The sequence below is a fragment of the Lactuca serriola genome, chromosome 7, assembly GCF_051521515.1.
Source record: "Lactuca serriola cultivar US96UC23 chromosome 7, Lser_US96UC23_V15, whole genome shotgun sequence".
Taxonomy (NCBI): Eukaryota; Viridiplantae; Streptophyta; class Magnoliopsida; order Asterales; family Asteraceae; genus Lactuca; species Lactuca serriola.
In genome coordinates this window covers 4,189,108-4,214,166 of record NC_136414.1, presented here as the reverse complement: position 1 = coordinate 4,214,166, position 25,059 = coordinate 4,189,108, and the positions used below count along the sequence as shown (strand labels likewise).

Here is a 25,059-nt window from a genome sequence, read left to right as displayed (position 1 = left end):
TAGGGACTAGGAAACACTCGAAATGAAGTGTTACAATCACATGTGATTGAGTAAAGGGAGTTTACGGCCAAAGGAAAGTGTGTCCACGGCCACACTTGAGTTTACGGCCAAAGGAAAGTGTGTTCACGACCAAACTTGATTTTACGTCCAAAGGAAGGATTGTTCACAGTCCTATCAAGCATCTTTGAAGGGTTCACGGCCGTAAACCCTTCAAGATCTTGAAGATCTTGAAGATCTTACTCAAAGTGGTTGTTTCATGGGTGGAATTCAAGGGCTTCTAATGGAAAACAAGATGATAGAAGAAATACTCACACTTTGGATGACTTTAGGGTGTTCACGGCCCAAGAACAAGTGTGTGTTCTTGTTGAAAGATGATGATCTTGAAGATCTAGACCAAAAGTGATGAATTCATGGATGAAATCAAAGGGTTTCACAAGATCAAGAAGGATATCAAGAAACAATGGAAGAATAACTTACACTTTTGAAGATCAAGGAGGATATCCTTGATGATACTTGAGAGAGAATGGAAGTTCTTGACTTGAAATTGTGAGAAATGATAAAAAATGAAGGGATATCATCTTTATGGAAGGAGTTCACGGCTAGGAGGATGTTTACGGTCGTGAATAGAGTTTACGGCCGTAAAGCCCACGTGGTTGGCTTTCTGGTTCGAGTGCAGCCTTCTGATCTCGAGCTAATACTTCCTAATACTCAATCCTTAAGTGTACTAGGCTTAGAACTCATCAGAATGAACCTTAACAAGGCTAGAGGGCAATAGAATTAAGTCTGACTTTTGGTTGATTCAATTGACTTTACAAGATAAAAATTTCCGGGTTGTCACATAAATGATTCGAATTTAGTAAGTGTTATATTATCTACTGTTCAAATTAGTTATAATGTTACATTAATAATTGTCTAAATGTAATAATAATTATTTTTAGTTAATATAAATGACAAAAATATTTTCAATGACATATGATGACTAAAAGGTTAACTTTATAATTTTATTTCGCGTAACGCGTGAATATTCGTCTAGTTTAATATACGGCTTTGCGGTATGGTCTCGAGTTGGCTACACGTAGGGCCTAGGTGGCAAGGTCACTTACGCGTGAACACCACCCCGAGTGCGCGTAGGTGCCTTGTGGCGTAGCCTCTGCCACTAACAAAGACGACGAATCAAATTGAGAGAGAGAGAGAGAGGGTAATGGTTGCTTTTTTGACCGTTTATGGAGTTTACCAAAAAAAAAGTTAAATTTAAATTTATATAAAATCTTATCTCTCTCTCTCTCTCTCTCTCTCTCTCTATATATATATATATATATATATATATATATATATATATATATATATATATATATACACACACACACACTACACTTTCACTCTTCATTTTACATTTCTAAATCAAAAAAAAAAATCTCCTACTTTCTTTCTTTTTTCTTCAAAAAATGGATCCAAACCAAAATACTCCACCCACTCCAAACACCCCAAACACTCCAAGTGATTATCAAACATATATGCAATTGTTGAATTCTCCAATCCAACAACAACATTTATTCATTAATCTTCCATACAACCCACAATTCTTCCAACAACAACGACCACAACAACAATTCGCCCAACCTCAATTCATTCCCCAATTTCAAGGTTTTTATCAACAAGTTTCTCCACAACTCCAAACACAAACATCTCAAGTCCCATTATCTCAATCCCGAACCGTGAACCTCAACAACGACGATGAACTGGTCCAAGAAACACCACAACCATCTCAAAGAAGGCAACCTAAAGGAAAAGGGAAAAAGAAAGCAACGACTTGGAATGAAGAAGAGGAATAAGCTTTAGCAAAAGCTTGGATTTTCATATCATGTGACTCGAGAAGAGGCAACGCACAATTTGGAGAAAGTGTTTGGAATCGTGTTTTGGATCACTTTCACGCACTACTTGGAAGGAAAACGGATCAGTCGAACGATGCGGTCAACGGAAAATGGCGTGATCTTCGTGCGATTTGCACAAAGTTTAACGACGTATTTGAAAATCTAAAAATATGCATAAAAGTGGTTCCAACGATTTCAACATTTTATCAACCGTGTGCTACCAATTCAAAGTTACCAACAATGGTAAACCATTTGGTCACCAAAACGTGTGGGAAGTTTGCCGTAACGGTCCAAAATGGGTCCTTAATCCGAAGACATCGCATTCAGGCTCGACCACTGGCTCCAACAAAAGACCAAGAACTTCTAATTCGGACACGGGTTTTGGGCTAGACCTCAATGATGACATCGATGTTGTCGATGGAGAGGGTCCACCGGAAGTCCAACTCTGTCGATCACCTGGAAGAGACAAAGCAAAACGGGCGGCGTCTTCAAGCGGAAAAGCAACCGCAACTAGCAACGACGAACTTGTGGAATCCATAGATAAAACTTTAAGTTTTCTAAAAAGAAAATACGAATCAACGATGGAATCTCGTCGCCAAAAAATCGCTCTTACCGATCTTCAAATCATAAATACAAAGTCCATACCCGATCTCGACCTGGAAAATCTCGCGACATTTCTCAAAATCCAACAAGTCCGTGATAAATATGGAAAGTAGGTTATAATATTTATGTTTTAGATGGTATGTTTTATGTTTTTTTAAGTAATTTAGGATAAATAAGTAATTTATGATTTTTTTAAATGTTTTTTAAGTAATTTAGGATTTCTATTATTATTATTATTATTATTATTATTATTATTATTATTATTATTTATGTTTTTAAGTATGTTAGGATTTTAATATGTGTGTTTTAAAATTAATGTAATGTGGTTTAATTTAATGTTTTAAATTTAATGTGTGTTTTTATTTGAATTAGTTTTTAAACTTAATCTAATAATATCCAAAAAAAATTAAAAAACAAAAATGACGTGGAGTAGTAACCATTTATGAAGGTTAGGGGTTGAGAGTGAATTTACAGTGGAGGTGAAATATCACTTTTTGAGTAGATAGGGTAGACTAGCCTAAGAGTGAATGCAAAAAGGAGATTGTTAGTAAAAATGTAAATATTTAAAAGGTTTTTTTAGCAATAAATATGATAGTACCTATTCCAAATAGGATCATGTACCCTACTAAAAAAAAGGGTTGCCTCCACCACATCCATTAAGGGCTTGATTTTGTTCGTAAGTTGCATAAAATGGTTTGAAAATAAATTAATTAGTGAAAAGATAAAATATTTTACAATTCTATGCGTCTATCCCTAAAGATAACCTAAATGGACCCGTTTTTTATATAAGAGGAATGAATTAATATTAAAAAAAAAAATTTACATTTACTTAAAAGTATATCACCAAAAAAAAAAAAAAAAAAAAACCATTGGTGTAGGATGCGTATTCTAAATGCATAGGCGGTACCAAACATAAATGGACAATGGAATGATGTAAAAGGAAATAGACCTAAACAACACCATCCATAAGTTTGTGAAGTATAAGAAAGCATCACCAAATTATACATATTACAGGAAATAACTAAATAAAAATAAAGAAAAAAATATGAGTTGGATACATGCAAAAGTATGTAAAGATTCCCCCAACCAATTTGGATCGTGGGACCTAACCCTCTGTACTTGTTTTCTCACAAAGGTTTCATTTTACAATCGAGTACGTTTATAACATTTGAATTTATAATTTTATATATATCTAAATCGAAAGAATAGTACCCACTTGATTTTTTTGGAACAACGAACAAAATTATATGAAACAGTTTAAATAGGCAAACACTGGCCCCTAAGCTCGACATTCCTAGTTTATTTATCTCCCCTTCTCGGTAAGATCTTGCTACCACTCTCTCTTTCTTCTTCTCACTCCCTAACCATGACAAAAACTTTTCTCCAAGTAAGCTTGACACCACTATTGAGCCTTAGCACGATGGATGATTTTTAACTCAAGTATATTATTAAATGCCCAACTTCCCTTGATCTCCTAATGTAAAAGATCTTTAGTTTCCAAAGATTAATATAGATGAGATGTCTACTTGACTCAAATCTTATAATTACAACTTAAATCTTATAAGAGCAAATCAGCAAAGTTTGTTATAATGACATATTGACTCCAACTCATCTATCTAAAAAAGATTAAAAATATTGTAATAATAAATTTTTTTATTAATTTATTTATAAGATGCATCTTTATATAATATTGTTGTTTTTATTATAATTTGGTCTATTTAACATTTTGCATGTATATTTATAAAACCCATCATAATAACTCAAAAAGATCTTGAAAAAGTTTGTAAATCTGTATTTTGGAAAAAAGTTTGATTAAAAATAGTCTCGTAAAATAATATTGAATACAATAAAAATAGATATAAATTTGTCATGCAAATTTTCTTTTCTTTTACTATTACTTCCTTCTAAGTTTTTAATTCTTGAATTTGACTATTTGTTTCCTCCTACAAGATCAAAACAGCATTTTATTAATTCTCTTTCCTACTCTGCAAATTTTTGTTTTTATATTCCTCCACCCATATCTTCTCTTATTTCAATAAAGCTTATTTATATATTACACTTTACCTTCTCCTCTCTTTCATATCTCTCACTCTCTTGGTTCCAACTCCAATCGCAATTCTCTCAACTCAGAGGACCCAATTCAAAAACATCCACATGAAGGTTAGATTCTATTCTCAAAGACATATCTAATGCATTTCTTCTTTTCTTTTTATGTTTCGAAGATTCTGTAATTCTTTTGGGTTATTCTTTTGTTTTCAGAAACAGTTTCCAAATGGGTTATTTGTATATATGAAATATTCGATTCCATTCTCAGAATGAATCTAACTCATTTCACTGTTTTTAAAGTTCTATTCTCTTCTGTTCATGTTTCCATGACTCTATGTTTCTATTTGGAGTTTTACAGTTTGAAAAACAGAGTCCAAATACGTTTTTTTGCTTCCTGAAATGAATCCGATTCCTTCCCCTGTTTGCAAAGTACTCTGTTTTTTCTTTGTGTTTCTGTATTTTTTTTTTCAAAAGCAGATTCTAAATGGTTCTTTTTTCTTTTCTTTTAAAAGCACTACATGAATCTGACTCTTTCTTCATTCCCATGCTTTCATAAAAGTTATTTTGTTCTTCATGCAGTGTCCGAGATTCTATAAATCTACTGTTCTTTTTGTTTTCAAATAAAATAATTTCAAATTAAGATCTCGTTTTATATGAAACCCATACGAATCTTATATTATAAAAGACAGAGCACAAATGGGCCTCTGCTTCAAATGCACCACATGAATCTGATTCACTCTTCGTTCCCTTGTTTTCAAGATTTTTTTTTTAACGAAGTGTCCAAGACTGTACTTTTTCTTTCGATTTTCCTATTTCTAAAACAGATTTGAGTGTAAAAATTATGTTTCTAGAAAACCCACTTCAAGTTTGGATTCGTTTGATTCTAAAAATTGAAGCAACTCCTTCCTCTGTTTTGAAGAAAAAAAAAATCCTTTTTGATTGATTTTTGCCTATTAAAAAACGAATTTTAAATGCGATTTACGTTCTTATTTCACTTTTGTACTTATTATTCTGCTTATAGAAAATGTTGACCCACCTTTACTTTGATCTATTTCAACATTTTGCGCATTCCAACATAAGAACATTTTCTTGATCTCATATGCACTTTCAATACAAAAGGCTATAATTACGATTACGTTTTGAAATTATATGAATCGTTAAATCATTAGATCTCATAGGATCTTGTGTGTACATTTGTGCGAATTTTATATATGTTCTCACCTCCCTATAATTAGTCACTCAATGGTCATCAATCCCTAAAAGTACCATGTAAATATGTAATAGTGATGTAATGAATGTACTTTATTTGTTGTTAATTAATTTGTACAATAGGAACTCTTACATGGGTCCCGTAATCTTATGGAAAGATACTTTAAGAATGAAAATCATTAAACTTATAGGGATTTAAAGTTAAACATGGCACTTTGATGCACAAAAGTGAAAGCTTGCATACGTATGTTTGTGTCAATTTTTATAAATATATGAAGTTGAATGGTAGCTTTCGAATGAATTTTGAGATAATTACAATTATCGGAAACAAGAACCACTAGTTTATGACTGAACTTTTAATATGAGAAATTCGGACATTGCTTTCTTTTCTTCTTAACACTTTGATTATATATTAAGTTTATTTTTATTTTCCGAAATATAAATACATCAAATAAATTGACTGTGGGTTTGATCGATATTTATTTGAAATTGTATTCGATTTCCAGAAATTTATATTGAAGTTAGACTTGAATGATGAAAAAGACAAGAGGAAAGCTATGAAGACGGTTGCAGCATTTTCAGGTATAGGATTTTAATTTTTGTATATGTAGTTTTCGTTATATATTATTCATCATCATATACCAAAAAAATATGCATGCTTAAATGCGTAAATTCAGGCAATTTTTAATAATTATTTTGCAATGAAACTATCACTACTGTAGTGAGTATAACTACATGTTTAATTTGTCATTTTAATTTTTATATGAAAACAAAACCTTAATATTTTCTAATAGCAAAAAAAGAAAAAAAGAAAGAAAAAGGTAATGCAAACTTTCATAATAATGATCTGCATATCCGATTCCTGTTTTTGTTTTAGTAATTGTTTTTTTTTTGTTTGTTTTGTTTATTTTAGGTAATATACTTAAAACTACAAATACTATGAAATCTAGAGTATGTTGTTATTTTTGTAAAAAGTGGTGAAAGTATATTATATAAAATCAAATAAATTAGTAAGTGTTGTTATTACTTGTCTACTTTGCCTAAAATAGAATTGACTTATAATTAGTTGTTATATTGTACATTTAACAATTTTATATGTAAAAATATTTGGTAGTTAAATAAAATAACTTTTCTATAAACCCGTATTAATTTAGATGCAAATAATATAACTTTCATATAATAAAATAAAATAAAAGTAAAAAAGAAGCAAAGTTGTGAATGATTTCTATCTGTTTGTGTTCCACAAGGCAAAGATGATTCACTTCATATCTCAAATAATTCAAAAAAGAAATTTGTCCTTTTGTTTAATGAATTTTCCTTTTTCTTTTACTCCACTAAAACTTGTCTTTTTTCATCTATCCATGTAATATACAGTTGTGCTATATGCATTATTAATAGTACATGTTTTTTTTCTAAATATTGTAATAATAAAGCAATGGGTGGTAGAAAATGACACTTGATACATTGTACCACGAAAAATGATGTGGCTAAATAATGTTCCATTTGGCATTCACCTTTTTAGCATTTACTGTAATTATACTGATATAACTTTATATTATTTTCAAATTTTAATTTGCTATATTTTTTAACGTGAACTCAAAATCTAATTATTTAGACCCTTAAAATTTAGAAATTTAAAAATCAAAATCTCATTTTTTAATTTGCTATATTTTCTTTTACTAATTTCACTTTTTTTTTTCAATAGTGAACTTCAAAAATAGGTTAATATATGAATTTACGGGTTTAGGTCAGGGAAGTATCTGGATGTTTTGTGGTCCATAATAAGTGACTCGTATGATGGGGGGTCTCATGCTTACGTATAAAAAAGAATGATTGGTGTTGTTTCCATTTGTAATCAATATGATTTCGACAGTTTTTAAAAACTTATTTTATTAAAACACGATAAATACATGAGATAATATGAGAATTGATAGAATTAGCTAGGAGCTTTTTGTTTGTTCCTCATCCATATCAAATTGATTGAGATGATTGCTTGAAAGAGGAAACAAGATTATGTCCAATTCTTTTTGGCCATACATAATATATTGTGGAAATTATCAAAGTTGCAATATCAGGTTAATTGCCTTTATCATGTCATATATAGGAAACCAAACAAAATACTAGTAGAAAACATATCATACGTTTCAACCTCTTCAACATGTCACATGAGTAATATGGACTACTCTTTTAACATCCATGAAAACACATACGTATTATATTAATTTCAACTTAAAAACGTAATCATAAACATGAATATGATTTGTAGGGATTGACTCGATCACCATAAACATGAAAGAGAAGAACCTGACAATCGTTGGCACGGTTGATCCAATAAGTGCCGTCAGTAAGCTCAGGAAACTCTGGCCAACGTATTTAATATCTGTAGGACCCGCTAAAGAGCCCGAACCCGAAAAGAAAGAGGAGCCGAAAAAAGAAGAAGAAAAGAAAGATGAGCCAAAGCAAGAGGAAAACAAAGAAGAACCCAAAAAAGAAGAGCCTAAAAAAGAAGAAGCCACAAATGAAGAATCTTCAAAAGAAGAAGCCCCAAAGGAAGAGCCTAAGAAAGAAGAAGCAAAGAAAAGTGTCCCACAAGAGCAATCTGTAGGGATGCTTATGCCCTATAAACCATATTACCCTCCAATGCATACCTACTACAACTATCAACCACCATTACACCATAGCATAGAGGAGAACCCAAATGCATGTGTTATTTGTTGAAATAATTAGCAATTAAGAAAATGTTTTTAAGGGGTTTCTCCAAATCTTTTAATTGGGTGTAATTTGTCAATATGCATTATCTTGGTGCACAATTTAAGGCAAAGATAGCCCGCAAAAAGTGAGAAAACCTTTGTGTATAAAAGTGATATGCTTTTGATAAAGTTGTATACCATGATAATAAGAAATTTTGTTTATATTGTTCGTAACTATATGATGTAAATATACTAGATAGGCTTGGACGTGAGCGTAAGGTAGCTTTACGCATTGCTTGACGATGATATATGGAGAGAGAGAGAGAGAGAGAGAGAGAGAGAGAGAGAGTCTGGAAAATGTATAATGAAAAGCTAAAGGTCGGTTTGAACATCAAAAATGTCGGCTAAAAAGATAAGAAGATAGAAAGAAATTTTCAATGGATTTATTATTATTATTATTATTATTATTATTATTGGATTTAACAGTATTATTCGATCTTAAATTGAATATACAGTAGTGTTAGCTTGCGAGTTGCGACAACCACCCATATTGCCAGATCAATAAATAAATAATATTGCCAATAAACAAAACGTGGGGCATTGTATTAAAGTATATAAAACTGCATTAATATTTTTTTCAAACAGCTAAATTTTATATATACTTGCATTAATAATTAAGTTTAATAATAAGTAAATAGTTATTATTTATAGACATAAAAAATAGAAAGCAATTTAATTTCTTTTATTTTATATAGAATTTTTGTAAGATTTTTTTAATGTTTTTTCAGATAAGTCATTAGATTTTCTTTTTGCAATGTTAAGTGAGATATAGATACCTTTCAAATACCCGATTGCTTGTAAAAAATGCATATGGTTTTTTACAAATAGTGTGAAATCACATAAAAAATTTCAAACAAATTTTTGAAAAGTGCATAATTTTCATGTATTCTTAAAAGTCATAGTATTTAACCATTTACCAAAAAAAATAAAGACCGCCCTCTAAGGGGAGTATTTATCATAAGGTTTTTATGTGTATAACTTTTTTGTTACCTAATTGTGTTTTTTAATATCATTAAATTTAGGAAGTCGTAATCTTACACGACATACCATATATATAATATAAGGTTGCCAAATGGTTGCAAATTATCCAGAAACTTAGTGGTATTCAAAGTTTGGACAGAGGACAACTTGTGATGACGGAAAAAACTGAAGAGTCAAAACGATCATTATTTATATTATGTTTTATTTAATTTTGTAATAATCAATTCATAATATTTGATAAATCTGTTTTTTCTTATAGTTGCACAATTTATGGCACGTAATCATTTCATAATATTTGATCTAAAATATCGTTTAGTTATTGATTCCTGAGGGTTAGAAAAATTTGAACGTCACAAAGAAAAAAATACCAATCGAGTAAGTTTGTTATATGGCACGTAATCATTTTACAATGCAAGATATTCATTCGTGATACACCTATTTTCATATATTTTCTTAAGTTTGATTACAAGTTTAACTTTATACAACATGATCTTTCAAAATCACACAAAAATACTGTGGTTTGAAGAGGAAAAACATCTATATTACATACAAAAGATATAACATTATACTATTATCTGCCTACAACTTTTCCATTCTTCAAACCCAAAAATATAGCTTCTAGCTTTCCTAGCTAGAGCTACCACCAGATCCCAAAATACACTACCACCAACGTAACCAACTGTGTAATATGATAATAAAGGTAATTGATCATCACCACATAATACTATAACCCTATGCTCTAAGTCCTCTAAACTTTGTTCCAACACTCCTATCTCAAGTTGTTGTGACTGGATCTCATCATAAGCCTCCTCAATATGACCATAGGCATGAAAGACTCTCATCTCGTCAATATCTCGTCCCTGTGCAAGCTCACGAACTCTATCAGTCATCAATCCAACATCCCTCCTCCATGACCAAAGATCCTCCTATGTAAGATGTATCTTATCTGCATGTCGGGCTACCCGTGGAACCAATACAGATATCGCCTTCTCGGTCGGCGACTCTAGGATGGGATCTCGTAATGGTGCTTGAGAGTATTCACGTACCTACTCCTTAATCCACTCATCAATCTGATGAGTTCATATATGAATGGGGCAAGATGACAAAATCGTCTTTCACTGGAACATGTGAAAGAGGTGAAAGATTATTGGATCTAATCTTTACGAATGTGTGTAGCCCATTTAGATCCACCACAAGAGATGCTAATCGATAATACGTGACATTTACAGATGATTATAACGGATATGGTTATATCTACTTAATAAAACATAAATCGAAAACCTTTGAAAAGTTCAAAGAGTTTAAGCATGAGGTCGAGAATTAATTAGGAATGAAGATAAAGATGCTCAGATCTGACAGAGGTGGTGAGTATCTCAGTATCGAGTTCCACGACTATCTCAAGGAACATGGAATCATTTCACAATTGACTCCTCCCATAACACCACAACTTAAGTTGTTAAGAAGAAAATGTGTGCATACGCTGGGCATACCAAATGGTACGTTGCGCGTACGCAGATTGAGCCCTGATGCCTCGGACCGTGAGTACGCCTCTCGTATATCTGGAGTACGCCCCGCATAAGAGGCCTGAGCTGACTCGGCTGGGTTGACTCGGTTGACTTGTTGAGTTTAACCAGTTTTGACCAAGGGTATTTTGGGAAAATGTTATTAATTTAGAATGGGAAATATTTTGATATTTAGTAGCCGGGTTGAGCCGGTTGTCGGAGCATGGATTTATTCAGACTGCATTCATACTGAGAGGTGCGTTTTCCTCACTATACCCATGGGTGGAAGGCACCAATGCCGACCCACTAGGTTATTTATCTTGGTTAAGATAGTATTATGTTAGATTGTAGCTAATTAGTAAATCTGTATGATTATCTGTATTTTTTGGTTCTATGTGTATGTTTATTTGTTTCATATGTCGACATATTATGTTGGGTTGAGGTTTTACTTCTTTTGATGGTAGCCAACAAACCCAGGAGCAATCCATACATAAGTTGTGGGCCCCGAGGGCAAGCCAGACTTATGATGTGGGCTTGAGAGCAATCCAGACATAAGTTATGATCCCCGAGGGCAAGCCAAACTTATGTTGTGGGCTCTGGAGCAATCCATATATGAGTTGAGGGCCCGATTGGCATGCCAGACTCATATTGTGGGCTTAGGGGTAATCCAGTCTTTTAAGTTATGGACCAAGTATATGTTGTTATATGTATATGTGTGTTGGTACTTTGGGAAAACTCACTAAGCCTTTACTTACAGTTTTAATTTATGGTTTCAGGTACTTCAGAGGATCGTTGGGAAAGCGAATACGTGATCGTACACAACTTCCTGTTTTATGTCACTGGGTCTTGGGACAACTATGATTTTGAAATAATGTTTTTGAAACAATGACTCTTTTTGTAAATAATGTTGATTAATGGTTGATTTTGAAAATTTTAAATTTCTTTGATTTTTGGAGTGTTACATTATCATTTGAATTAAGATCATAAAAATTAGTTTTGTAGTGTTTGATAGAAAAGTAATTACTTGAAAATAATTTAATCTTGAAATAGATAAAAAAAATAAAAAATAAATAAAAAAAATAAAAAAAAAAGGTTTTATAACAAATGTGATTCTTAAGGCAGAATAATCACATGTTTTATTTGTTGTATATAACTTGTTCTACTATTATAGTTTGTTTTTTTTTTTTTTGACGATTTTATTAGTTAGTCTTGATAGTAAGAATTCATCAAACACTCAATCACCTAATTTTAAATATATAACACCACATAATTTTTTTTAAAAACATATGTTTAAACGAGCCAAACTAACATATTATTTTATCATGTCATTGTGATGATGGCATATGTAATATAGCCGGGGTCGGACCTAACGGTTTAAATATCCTCAAATGCCCTAGACGAGTCAGAAAAAAAAAATGGTTGTTATCGCTATTATAAGTTTTTTATTTTTAAAAATATATATATACATGGGCCCGAAAAATTAAACATTGCCTACTTTGTCTCTCCTTCATCGTCCTCATGAATATAGCCCCAAAAAAAATCATTATTTAGATTGAGTTGAGATTATATCAAAACTTTTAGGTGTCACTTGGACACTTAAAGGATGGATAATGCAATTGATAATTTGAATAGACCTCATAATATAAAAATGTAAAAAAAAGGCCTATTTAAAACTGTTTGGTTAGAATGCTCATTTTAAATTTTTAGTCGGAGTAGCCATAGATAGGCCCATAGCCATCTTCTAACAGCTTCATAGTTACAAAGTTCACTTAAAACTTTTTATGAACACAAAAGGCCTCATGTGTCTTACATATTATCAAAAAAAAATCAAACAAAAGAGAACTAAAAAGGTATACAAGGTTAAATTGTGCCCAAAAAAAACTATGATCTCAAGTATTTATTTAATGGGTTATAACTCATAGAAACTACGGTTGGTATGTTCAAAAAATTTATTATACAGACAAAAAATAATATTAATTGTGAACAAAATAAAAAGCAATGTGTTTTTGATTGTAAGTAAAGCTAAATTAATTTGATAAATAAAATAAGAAAAGTCTTTTAACATAAATTTTAAAACACTTCTTTGTTTTATTGGTCAAATAACCATTCATATCTAAAATCAATAATTTCAATCATTCTCTACTCTTGTCCTACAAATCAGTTGGAATGTACAATTCATTAAAAAATTTCCATATCATCTATAAATAATCCAAAAACATTATTTTTTAAAAGTACAATGCTATTAATGACCTATGTGTGAAATAAAATGACAATGTACTTTCTGTTAACGGAATTGTTTACATAAAAATGTCTGATTAATGAACTCTAGTGTACAAAAATATGAAACTTTTCCAGATTATCTAAAAAGAATCCGAAAAATTCATTTTTTCAAAGTACGATGCTATTAATGATTTTTTTTTTTTGCAAAGTTGAATGCTTTTATTGAAATTTGCTTATAGAAAACAGTACATATCAGTTTGAATGTACAAAAAATTGAAAGCTTTCCATATCAAGGGTATAATGGTCAATTTACTACTATGGATGTGTATACACTTATATATGTGGGGTGTTCAATATTTAATTGTAGGTGTGTGTGTGTGTGTTTTCAATACCCTATTAATTATTAGGCAAAAAATCACACAAAAGTACATAGTAAAAGTACATTGGTATTAACTTTTCTTACAAACAGATGATTATTAGTGGTGATTGAAGATGGACTAACCTGATTTAGTATGTTGTCTCTCTTGCAGAAGTCATGGAGAATGAAGACGTGAAAGCAAAAGATTTTTTTGTCAATTAGATCAAAGGACAAAACCGTGTGATAGCAACAAGGATTTAAATGGAGAACCGCGTATAAACAAGGTATGTAGAGTAATATAATCTTGATTTTTTGGGATTAATTGAAATCCTGAAAGATTTAAAACTTATTTGATTTGGTAGACAACATAAAATAACATTTTAAAACTAGAATAAGATTTGAGTTTGAATATTTAAAAGGCAACTAATATTGTAACCAAAAGAATCGGATTATGAATTTATTTGAATGTTTGAATTAGAATTAACATTTCTGGATTTATGAGTTCGTTAATATTTTAAATTTTAAAAAATATAATAAATACTAAAAAAGTCAAACATCTATTAAATTAATGACATGTGGCGTAATTTTAGATTAGAGGATGATGTGGCATATAGAGAGTACTTGTTTAGAGAAAAGAGAAGAGATATTAACATGCTATTCAAACAACAAACTACTGACAAGCTTATAATTATTAAAACGGTTGCCATTTTAAACCATTGTAATCATCATTAAACAACCAATATTTTTTTGAAAAAACGGTAATTAGGGTTTTAAGTAGTTTGGGTTTTTGCTCATTTTTTACATGTTATTCCTGCTATTTATATTTTATATTTATATCGACATTTTTTACTTGCTCCAAGAGCATTGAGATTAACAAATAGTGGCAGTCGCATTTTAATAATGAATAACCTTTAAAGAAGACCATTTGGATGTAATTTGCAAAAAAAAATTATTTACTGTTTTACCAATATCGGCAACATACTTTACTTTTTATTCTTTATACCAATAAGAAAGAGCAATATGCAACTCATTATAGAAACATACTTACACTTTCTTTAGACATAAAAAGAGAGTTACATTTATTTACTCACAATAGCAACAGACTTACATTTCTTTATTTGTTGTAGGCTTATAGCAAACACTTTTGAGTTATACCACACAAAATACAATGTATATTCTGGTAGCAAAATGCAAGTACATTGCTATTATAGGTAAGAAAATAAAGAAGCTATCTATTATCAATAGAGAAATGTAAGTATTCCGCTATTATAGGTAAAAAAAAAAAACATAATACAGTATGCATGTTAGATTAGACATAACAGCATGTACAAACAACATATGCCATTTAAAAAAGAAAAAAGAAAAAGAAATATATTTCCAAATCCCCCAACACAAGAGCAAAAAATGCCTCTTTTAGAGCAAAATCTACATAAAATACAGAGAGCGGTATACTAACTATTGAGCTGCTTTACTGAAGAAGTGGTGGATCCCACGAGACTGCAAACTAGTTGTTTTGGCCCCCAGCTTTCCATTTTTAGTAATAACAGATGATTTCCTGGAATCCTGTTGGTAATAAAAGAAATTGTAAGTGGTTGAATAAACTTAAATTCAACCAAAATATAAAGTATACTATTTTATAAAGATGAAAGTGATTTGAGTAGGAATGTAATTACGGTTGAGGATGACTTGAGAACTTTGATTGTTCCACCTCTGCCATCAGATCCAACAGCAATAAGATCGCCAGATGCTTGCATTGGTGCTGAAGATGCATTTTTATTATTATTATTAAAACCCTTTTTGCACCATTTTCCAAGATGTCTTTTACTTCCATCTGGGCCCAACAATCCACCAGAGAAACAAAACTCTCCTCCTCCTCCTCCTCCTCCTCCTTTTCAAGATTCAACAAACAAGATGTTAAATTATTAACAAATCAACCTCTTCTTAAAAATTAAAACCAACTACATAACATATGCCAAAATGAATAGTCAAACAAGACAAAATTCTACCAACCAACTTTTTTTAGTTACTCTCTATTTCTGGGTTACATGACGATTTTGGTCCCCATCCTATGTAGAATGCCTATTTTGCCCTTTATTTACAACTATTATTTATTTATTTATACCCCTTTCTCCAGGAATCGAGATTTCTGTGAAGCAATGAAACCTGTATAACTTTTCATTTATAATATATACATTAAAAATATAATAACAGTTAGTAAAAAAAAACAGTTAAAGAGGGACAAGATCGTCATTTTACATGGTGACAGGACCAAAACATTATGAAACCCTAGAGCTAGAATGTGAAGCAAAACATATAAAAAAAATTGCATAACTCAAGGACAATATATGTAAGATAGTCATAACTAAAGCATTATATATGATTAGAAAAACTATTAATAAAACAATAATCTAGTTTTTATTAATAAAAACATTAAAGAGCTCATAAACAACCAATATGTCCTGGGCAACTATTAACCCATTTGACCCGTTTCCATTTTTCCTTTTTTATTTAAAATTGTTTTTTACCCATACCAGGCTTCAGTAATAAGAAATATATAGCCCAGCTTAGCTAAAATTTCACATCAAGCAAACAGCATAATTAGTTACCTTGTTGAGAATCAAGAAAAGGCAAAGGAGTTTCTTTTGTGATGTCAGGCATGGATTTATCTTGTGCCACCACATCATCATCTTTCAGTTTCTCATCATCATCATCATCATCATCATCATCATCGATTAAAATGTAAGAATTTATCTCAGGTGCAGGTTCAGGGGTGGGCCCACCAACTCCATCTTTTTTATCATTTCTTTCATCAATATTCTCAGAGCATCTAAACCTCTTTGTTTTTCTATCATCAATGGCTGCCTCTGATGCATATATTGTACTTTGTGGTGTACATGGCTCAGGGGCATTTAAGACATTTGGACAACTGTTTGTGTTCTTTGAAGCTTTTAGAGATCTCAAGAGTTCGTTATCTTTGATTTCACTGCTTGTCTCCATTTCTTGGATTCTTGTCTGAAAACCAAACAAAGTTAGATTAATTATTCAGAATGATTGGGAAATGAAAAGGGTATTTTTGGAATGGAATTGCCTTTAACTTTTCTAGCTTCTCTTTGGCTTTTTCAAGCTTTTTACGTGCACGCGCTTCATCTCTCCCCAAAGTGTTGCATTTTGCAATTAAATCCTTATACATCCTATGGACAAACATTGTAATATATTATAGTAACTATAAAAATGTAGTAATCATACTGCATAAGATTGAGATAGATTCTCCTTCCTACTCATAATTTAATTGATGTTGTGTATTTAACTGCAAAGCAGATATGAGATAAACTTTTAGCTTAAACAATCTATTACTTATTATTATGTATTTTATGCTTAAAAATAATTTGACAACATTTAACAGTGATATGAAGATAATCAGGATGTTAGAAATTAATAACTCTGTTTATTTACTTATAATGGTAAATAGTAATTTAACTTACTTGTTGCGAACAACCAATGACTTTTTTAAAACATCTATATTCTCTTTACTATTGGCATGTGTACCCAAAGAAGCAAGCTTCACAATTTCCTCTTCATTTAAGTTCAAATCAGACATCCTGCATCATAAGTCCCATAATCATTAATCCAAAAAAAAAAAAAGTCAAAACTAAAAACTGAAGGTTTGTTTCTTCCACTTACAGCTTTAATGCAGCAAGTTCCTTGGCTAAAGCCATATTCCTCTCCTGCAATTTAATGCGCTCCAAATCTGATTTATTAAGTTCCTGACACATGCTTAAAAGTGAGAAACACATCCTCCTTAGACAAGGATTAAATGCAAGAAATAGCAATGCTCTTTCATTGATTTTTTTGTCAATGCATCCCACTTTCATTTCTTCCTATTACATCATTTTACTTTGAAAAATCCACCAATCATAGAAATGTCATCCAAATTCAAATCAAAATTCACTAATATAATTACGTGGATTTTTCAAAGTAAGATGTCCAAATAAGAAAAAGCTAAAACTACAATGCTAAAATTGGGTAGATTCTTTAAGGTTCAACGCATCAATAAGAACAAAAAAAACAGTACAATGCTGTAATAAAAAGAAAGAAAAGCAGGATGCTATAATAATCCAATTAAAGAAAGCACATTGCTCTTTCTTGGTTCTAACGCTAAATCTAAACAGCACTTGACTTTTCAAAACTACAAATGAAACACTTTGCAAGAATGAGAAATCTCGCATACATGGAGTAATTGGCGCTTCTAAAAGAGAATGACTGATTGACAACAAAAAACCAAGTAAGAGTGTTGAAAAGCAAATCACTCTAAAATCAAGACAAAATTACCTGTGTTTTTAAGTTAAGTAAGCGGCTGACTGTGCGCGTTTGTTCCAGAACTTCAGTTTTCAAAGATGTTTCTTTCTCCAACTGCTCCTTGCATACACAAAGCTACATGCAAAAAAAAACATAAAATAATCAAGCAAACATAGTAGGTGGAAATGAATTATTCTAGTAAAATATGAATAATTACCTCATTACTAATGTTTCTAAGATCATTTTCTCGACTTTCTAAAGCTGAATTGAGTCCCTTAACCTTCCCCTCCAGTCTTCTGCATTCTATCTTTAGTTCCTCTGGATCTTCTTTTTGAGTTTGCAGATTTTGAGAGAGTTTAGGCTCATTAGAGTCACCAACTGACTGGAAATAGAGCCGACTCACATTGGATGCTGAACATGTTTGCTTGCATATGGGACATTTCTTCTTCCCTTTTGAACAGTACTCAAACCATTGTTGTATGCTACATTTGCCACCATCACAAACACATTTATATCAATATAATGCGCAAAACTATTGGATTCACGGATTAGAGACAATCACGCCTCTAGGTCAAGAACACAAAGGCGCTAAAAAGACTCGAGTGAAATAAGTATATATTCGAATAACATAAAATGGAGATAAAGTTCACATTAAGTTTACACCAAACACTAAAAGTAAGATGTGGAAAGACACTGAAATTCATCAGATAGATACTAGGGTTTTACGAATTCCTCAATCCCGATTTCAATTGATATCACAGATTATGTACAGAAAAAGGATCAGCGAGTAATAATTAGATACTAACCAGAGTTCATGGAAGACATGACCGCAAATTGAAATTGCTTGAAGGTCTTCAACAATGGGTTTGAGATCTTCGTAGCAGATTGAACAGATCGTCTTGGCGAATGGCTGTGATGCATCATTGCAGGACCCGGTCATCACTCTCCAAAACCCTAACCTTAGAATCTGCACTGGGTTGATTATATATGTATGTGTGACGGGTTTAATTGAAATGAAACTGATGAAATTATGTGAGCGGGAAGACGAATAGAAGAAGCGCCAGGACGTTCAGCCGAGAATTTTCAATGTACAAGTCCTGCTGCATGGTGCACATGTTCTAATTCATTACGTACAAGTCATATTCCACTCTTTACAAGGTTCAATGCCTTGCGAAAATACCAAGGCACTATGTACCATGTACATTTGAGCAAGTTGTGTACGAAGAAACATGGGTTATTTTAAATGTACGAACCATAATTTCAATTCACCGTCAATCAACGATAAAATATTATATTATCATGATTTTAATTTTAGAGTAAATTGCAAAAATGGTCCTTGTGGTATGCAAAATTTTGGGGTTTTAGTCCAAACCACAAGTTTTGTGGAACCATAGTCCTTTTGGAGTGGTTTCTATGTGGTTTTGGTCCATGGACTTAACTCCCGTTAAGTTGGAACTGTTAAGCCCCCTCACGTGCCTCACACGTGAGGGTAATTTCATCATTTCATGTCAGGGACCATTTTTGCATAAACGGTTTTTTGGATTAATTCCTTTTAAATACCCCCACTTCCTGCGATTTTCTTCCCCAACGTCTCTTTTCTTCTACCCTTCTTCTTCTTGAGCTCTGCTACAACAAAAATGGTGTTATGTTTTTGTGGAAAAGTTGTTGTGGTGAAAACGTCTTGGACCCCTCTGAATCCAGGAAGGAGATTTTTTGCATGCCCTATGAATGATTCCGTTTGTGGGTTTATTGGGTGGCTTAATCCCCCAATGTGTGCTAGGTCTAAAGCCATCATACCTGGTCTGCTAAGAAATTTGAATTCAGTGCAGGAACGGTGCAATGAGTTGGTTAGAGGTATGAACATGCTACAAGATCAATGCAATGGACTGATATGCAAGAACAACATTTTGGTGGCAAATGTCAGAGCATTGAAGGATGATAATTTGAAGCTGAAAATGTACATGTTTGGAAGTTGGTTTTTCTTTGTGATTGTATTCTTTTATATTTGGTTTGTGTAGGGGTATACTCTGAAGGGTGTTTTGGTCATTTTTTTGTAATTTTATGTGATCAAGTTTGTAGTGACTTATGATGATAATGATATATGTACAATTTTATGATGCAAGTGTAATGAATGTTTTACCAAAATGGTATGAATGTATAAGAATTAACATATGAATAGAAATGGTATGAATGTGTTACCAAAATATATATATTTAGAACCAATTGTACATAACCAAAATGCATATTTCATTAAGATTTGTAATATAACAACCAAAGTTTCTAAACATAACAACCAAAGATTCTAAACATTACCAAAAGGGACACATTACCATACCTAAGATAACAACCAAGTTTTCATAACAACCAACCAAAAATTTTCAACAAAATATTGTAAATATAACAACCAAATTTTCATAACCAACCAAAATCACAAAAAACTCCATGCATGCATGACACATTACTTCTTGGATTGATTCCCACCTTGCCCTTTACAGGTCCTAGAGTTGTGTCCCTTGTTCTTGCATTTGCTACAAGTAACACTGATATGCTTCCTTGATAGCTTCTGCACTCCATCATTTGTTGGTTTTTGGGAACCTCCTTCTTGTGCAGCATTCACTCCATCACCTTGACTTGCCTTCTGCTTTTTGCTTAACCTTTCACCCTCACTTTGTCTTCTCTTTTTCTTAGGCCTTCCCACCTGAGTGCGATGTGGAGGAGGGATTAGCTTTGTGGGACATTCACTTTTGGGCCACATGGATCTACCCTTAATTGGCTCCACCTTAAAAGAATAAGCCTTTTTCCATGTCTCTAGAAAATACACCTTGTGAACCCATTTGTAAATGTCAAGGTCAGCCTCTGGGTCTTTACTCATCTCATTCAGAGTTGCAATTGCATGTCTGCATGGAATTCCAATTAATTCCCATTTTCTGCAAGTGCATGTTTTGTTCCTAACATCAACCACATGTTGATCCTGCAAAGCTCCTGTGACTTGATACTTGTCTCCCCCATTCCACCTAGCAATGTATTGTGAAGCAACTGTTTTTCTTGCAGTTAGGATGTCTGTTGCTGTGGGTGTTAGTGGACCTTTAGCCTTTTTCATTTCCTTCATGACATTGCATATCCTCTTCATTAGATACTCCCTTATGAATTCTAAACATCCAATGACAGGTTTATCCCTTCCTTTCTCTATCTTCCCATTAAACACTTCACACATGTTTGATATCAACACATCAGAAACTGCTCTTCCTGTGTGTAAATTACCATTAAAAAACATTTAATACAATTCACATACAAGTAAAACAGTTCACTAAGTGAAAGACATAAGGATCAAATTGGAATATGTAGATTTACCTGAAAAATGACTCCTTGCCTAATGTTTAGGAGGAATTTGCTTCAACCATTCACATGCCTCCTTATCATACTGACTAAACTCCTTCATCAAATGTTCAAACTCAGGAATGGTGGTAGCTGATGCACACCTCCATAAGTGGTCCCTGTACTCTGTTTGCCTCCATCTTTTCCTCATATTGTCATGAATATGTCTGATACAATATCTATGCTCAGCATTGGGAAAAATTTGCTCAACTGCAGTATGTAAACCCTGCAAAAATTAATTGTCAATCATTAGAATTAACTTACAACCACACTTTAAATGACCAAATGTATAAAAACTACTTCCAACTTTACCTTTTGCCTGTCACTTATGAAAGTAAAATTTGAGTTTCTTCCAAGGTCCAAGTCATCCCCAAGGTTATCTAAAAACCATTTCCAGCTTTCTGTGTTTTCAGACTCAACAATCCCATATGCTAATGGGTAAATTCCATTATTGGGATCAAGACCAACTGCTGAAAGGACTTGCCCAGGGAATGGTCCTTTCATGAAGGCACCATCAAAACCTAATAAGTCCCTAAGGCATGCCTTGAACCCTTTTTTCAGTGGACCCAAGCACACATAAATTCTTCTAAACTGCCTAGTTGGGGAATCAGGGTTAGGCTCAGAACATACATCTATTTTCACTGTGGTGTCTGGGTTGGTGGCTTGAAGTTCGAGAACATAGTCCCTCAACAGTTCATACTGCTTTGTGTAGTCACCAGTTATATGCTTTCTTGCCTTATCCTTTGCCCTGAACACCTTGTCCATACTAACACCCACTTGGTAGGTCTTTTGAAAGTGATCTTGTATGGCTCTCAAAGGTATATCTGGATTCGCCTCAACTTGATCAAAGATTTTCTTGCTGATTAAAGAAGCAGTACAAGCCCTGAGTTTCCTTGTTTGCAAACATGTGTGAGTTTGGTTTAAGGTCCTTATAAACCAGTCGGATTCAGGATTTGACCTAGATGCATGAATGTACCAACCACATGTTACTTTTTGTGTCTTTAATTCTTTACCCTTTCTTTTTGAAGTGGTAGCTTGACTACCCACTTGGCCTTTATTGGTGACAGGTACAACACCTCTACACTGTGCCCTAAGCCTTACATTGTCATTTTTTTTAAAGAAAAGATTCCTTCTTGATTCTAGTGCATGCAAATCAATTGCCTCCTTTAATTCTTTTTTACTATTAAATTTATCTCCAACTGAAAAAAATTGTTTATGTACTACCCCAAGACTGCACCTTTTTTCTTTTCTCAAATTCTTGATAAGAGCTCTTCTCTCTCTGTCTTGGTCGGATCCTTCATCCAAAGATTCAAATTCCTCATTGTTAATCACTTCCATATCTTCAGGTTCATGCCCACCTTCCACATCACTTTCAACATTGAGAGTGAAATCTCCCATGTCCACATCCACATCCTGTATATTGTTGTCAACATCCATTATGTCATCCATATGATCTTCATCTTCTATTTGTCTCTCATCTTCTTCATACTCTGGATCACTATTTTCAGATTCATCATACTCTTCAAAATTTGGATCACTTTCTTGAGATTCATCATCCTCTTCATACTCTTGATTACCCTCTTCAGATTCTCCACCCCCTTTATACTCTGCATTATCATCATCACTCCCAATCAAATTTTCCATAAGGTTATCAAATAACTCATTCAATTGTTCATCAGCATTATTAACAGGGGGTGTTGTAGCCTTCTTCATCAAAAGTTGATGCCTCTTGAACAACATTTGCAGCCTCCCTAACACCATCCATCTCATCAATATGAACACAAGTTGTTGCCTCCTGAACATTAGTTGAACCATCCAGATCATCATTCTTTTCCTTTGAAATGTGAACAACCTCATCAATATAATCTAAATTAAGCCTATTGCTACAAGAACTTTCACCTATTTTGGAATTCCCAACCCTACCCCTTCTATACTCTGGTGAGAAACTATCATTCTTACTCCCAAAAAGAATCAGAGACATGAACTCACCAATAGGCTCACCATTACCATGGTTCACATTTTTCATTGAAGAATCTGCATGAACTTGACCCTCAACTTCAGCCCCTTGATCATCATTTTCTGGTAATTCCTCAATGAAAACTTTACCCTTTGCATTTGGTGACATGAAGTAAGTCAATAAATTTGTCTTTCCATGCTCTGTGTACACCTCAATCAGCTTGTTATGTGCAATATATTTAGAAAGGTTGATCACATCCTGATCATTCCCTAAAGCTCTAAGACCAAATTGAAAGTCACCATTGGGTATCCTAAAATGGTAGTATATAACTGGGGATTCATCAGTGAATTCAGAATTCCGTGGGTCTGGGTAACCTAGGTCAAGCATTATGGCATCAAGTTCATGCACAGAAAACTCATCAATGTCCACATAATCAACATAACGCACTTCACCTCCAATGTACTTTATATCAGGTAATTTAGTAAATTTCCCACCGTGATGAAGCTTAATACTAAACCATGTGGGTGCACCAACTAAAAATCAAAATTATACATATTAACAAGGTTAAAATTTTGCATTTTTTTGTTCTAAATCAATAAGAAAATGCAAAGTATAAAAGTTAAAGAAAACAGAGCAGCTTACCATATACAGTTGATACATCAACAACTTCGTGTTTTGGTCTGATATGCCACATTACGAACACCATTTCCTATTAAACGTATGCCCTTATATGTGTAGTGTCGATTATCTTGTTTAGATAAGCAACGAGGGTTTTTTGCAGGTTCAATGGAGCAGAAGCAAGAAGGAGGGAGTTGGGGAGTTGACGAGTGTTGGGGAAAGTAAATGAGGGGTAAATGTCAATTAATCCAAAAAACCGTTTATGCAAAAGTGGTCCCTGACATGAAATGACGAAATTACCCTCACGTGTGAGGCACGTGAGGGGGATTAACAGTTCCAACTTAACGGGAGTTAAGTCCAGGGACCAAAACCACATAGAAACCACTCCAAAAGGACTATGGTTCCAAAAAACTCGTGGTTTGGACTAAAACCCCAAAATTTTGCATACCACAGGGACCATTTTTGCAATTTACTCTTAATTTTATTTTCAAAGGAAAATGAGTTAACAGGATAAGATAATTTTTGAAATTTATATATTTGGTCCTTATTTTTTTTTTTATAAAATAAACATTTATATTTTATTTTTTGTAATAATGCAATCCTTATGACCGGCTATACCCGGTATACCGGCTATATACGAATTTTCTTTTAAGGAAAATAACTTGATAGGGTAAAATATTTTTTGAATTGTATACATTTAATTCTTATTCTTTTTTTTTGTAAAATAAACTCTTATACATTATTAATATGTACACATTAAATCGTTTTCACCAGATTCTACAGGTTTTGCTGATGTGAAAGCACAAGTGGCACTAAATAGCAATTAATTAGCTTAGTCACCGAAGGTGGGTGATCCTCCAGCAACAAGAAAAGGGTGGCGACCCTTCTCTTTCTCGTCTCTCTTCTTTCCGATCGAACAACAACAGCCAAACACCTTTTACCTGTTATGTTTCTCCGATCTGTCTCTCTTTGTCTCCATCTTTGAGATATGTTGTCAGAAAAGAAGAAAGAATCGACGAGGGGCTACCAGAGCAGCTCCTCGTCGCCAACTACCGTCTCTACTTCCTCCTGCCTCCCCCTTCGACCTTGTTGTTTTTGCCACCATTCCTCCTTGCTACCAGTGATGTGTAAGAACACACAAAGGAATCGCCAGGGATCGGGGTTCTCCCTCTTTTTCATAATGAATAAAAGTTGGAAAAATCTCGTTGTAGATATGTGATGCCACCTAGGTATTTCATTTCAACAAAATAAAAGAAAGGGAAAATGACTTGAT

General features: G+C 32.8%; 4 protein-coding genes across 5 annotated transcripts; 1 reads left to right on the top strand and 3 right to left on the bottom strand.

Moving 5' to 3' along the window:
* Positions 1 to 4,487: 4,487 nt before the first annotated feature.
* On the top strand, positions 4,488 to 8,653 carry LOC145061818 (heavy metal-associated isoprenylated plant protein 39-like). The gene is made up of 3 exons (XM_079009393.1): positions 4,488 to 4,634; positions 6,236 to 6,311; positions 7,996 to 8,653. Exons 1-3 carry the CDS (start codon positions 4,629 to 4,631, stop codon positions 8,445 to 8,447), a joined length of 534 nt encoding a protein of 177 aa, XP_078865519.1. The 5' UTR covers positions 4,488 to 4,628; the 3' UTR covers positions 8,448 to 8,653.
* Positions 8,654 to 14,884: 6,231 nt separating this feature from the next.
* On the bottom strand, positions 14,885 to 19,022 carry LOC145063494 (RING/U-box superfamily protein). Of its 2 annotated transcripts, none has more exons than XM_079011086.1 (9): positions 18,643 to 19,022; positions 18,054 to 18,318; positions 17,870 to 17,971; positions 17,222 to 17,304; positions 17,023 to 17,139; positions 16,629 to 16,731; positions 16,147 to 16,552; positions 15,214 to 15,416; positions 14,885 to 15,103 (listed from the first exon to the last, which is right to left on the bottom strand). In XM_079011086.1, exons 1-9 carry the CDS (start codon positions 18,774 to 18,776, stop codon positions 14,996 to 14,998), a joined length of 1,521 nt encoding a protein of 506 aa, XP_078867212.1. In that variant the 5' UTR covers positions 18,777 to 19,022; the 3' UTR covers positions 14,885 to 14,995. The 2 variants fall into 2 exon arrangements, with proteins under 2 accessions (XP_078867212.1, XP_078867211.1); XM_079011085.1 differs by having other exon boundaries at positions 15,214 to 15,428; positions 18,643 to 19,021.
* Positions 19,023 to 20,253: 1,231 nt separating this feature from the next.
* Positions 20,254 to 22,855, bottom strand: LOC145062004 (uncharacterized). The gene is made up of 3 exons (XM_079009615.1): positions 21,524 to 22,855; positions 21,188 to 21,437; positions 20,254 to 21,082 (listed from the first exon to the last, which is right to left on the bottom strand). The coding sequence occupies exons 1-2, from the start codon at positions 22,853 to 22,855 to the stop codon at positions 21,207 to 21,209; spliced, it is 1,563 nt and encodes a 520-aa protein (XP_078865741.1). The 3' UTR covers positions 20,254 to 21,082; positions 21,188 to 21,206.
* On the bottom strand, positions 20,295 to 21,110 carry LOC145062005 (uncharacterized). The gene has a single exon (XM_079009616.1). It carries the CDS (start codon positions 21,108 to 21,110, stop codon positions 20,295 to 20,297), a length of 816 nt encoding a protein of 271 aa, XP_078865742.1.
* Positions 22,856 to 25,059: the final 2,204 nt, after the last annotated feature.

Bases quoted from the DNA above. Each gene is read 5' to 3' on its own strand.
- LOC145061818 (XM_079009393.1), top strand. The intron at 6,312-7,995 runs GTATAGGATTTT...TATGATTTGTAG, and splicing joins GACGGTTGCAGCATTTTCAG to GGATTGACTCGATCACCATA.
- LOC145062005 (XM_079009616.1), bottom strand. From the start codon at position 21,110: ATGTTTTTTAATGGTAATTTACACACAGGAAGAGCAGTTTCTGATGTG.
- LOC145063494 (XM_079011085.1), bottom strand. From the start codon at position 18,776: ATGACCGGGTCCTGCAATGATGCATCACAGCCATTCGCCAAGACGATC. The intron at 18,319-18,642 runs GTTAGTATCTAA...TGGCAAATGTAG, and splicing joins CATGTCTTCCATGAACTCTG to CATACAACAATGGTTTGAGT. The intron at 16,732-17,022 runs GTAAGTTAAATT...GTTTGTCCATAG, and splicing joins TCATTGGTTGTTCGCAACAA to GATGTATAAGGATTTAATTG.
- LOC145062004 (XM_079009615.1), bottom strand. From the start codon at position 22,855: ATGGAAAATTTGATTGGGAGTGATGATGATAATGCAGAGTATAAAGGG. The intron at 21,438-21,523 runs GTAAAGTTGGAA...TAATTTTTGCAG, and splicing joins TCATAAGTGACAGGCAAAAG to GGTTTACATACTGCAGTTGA.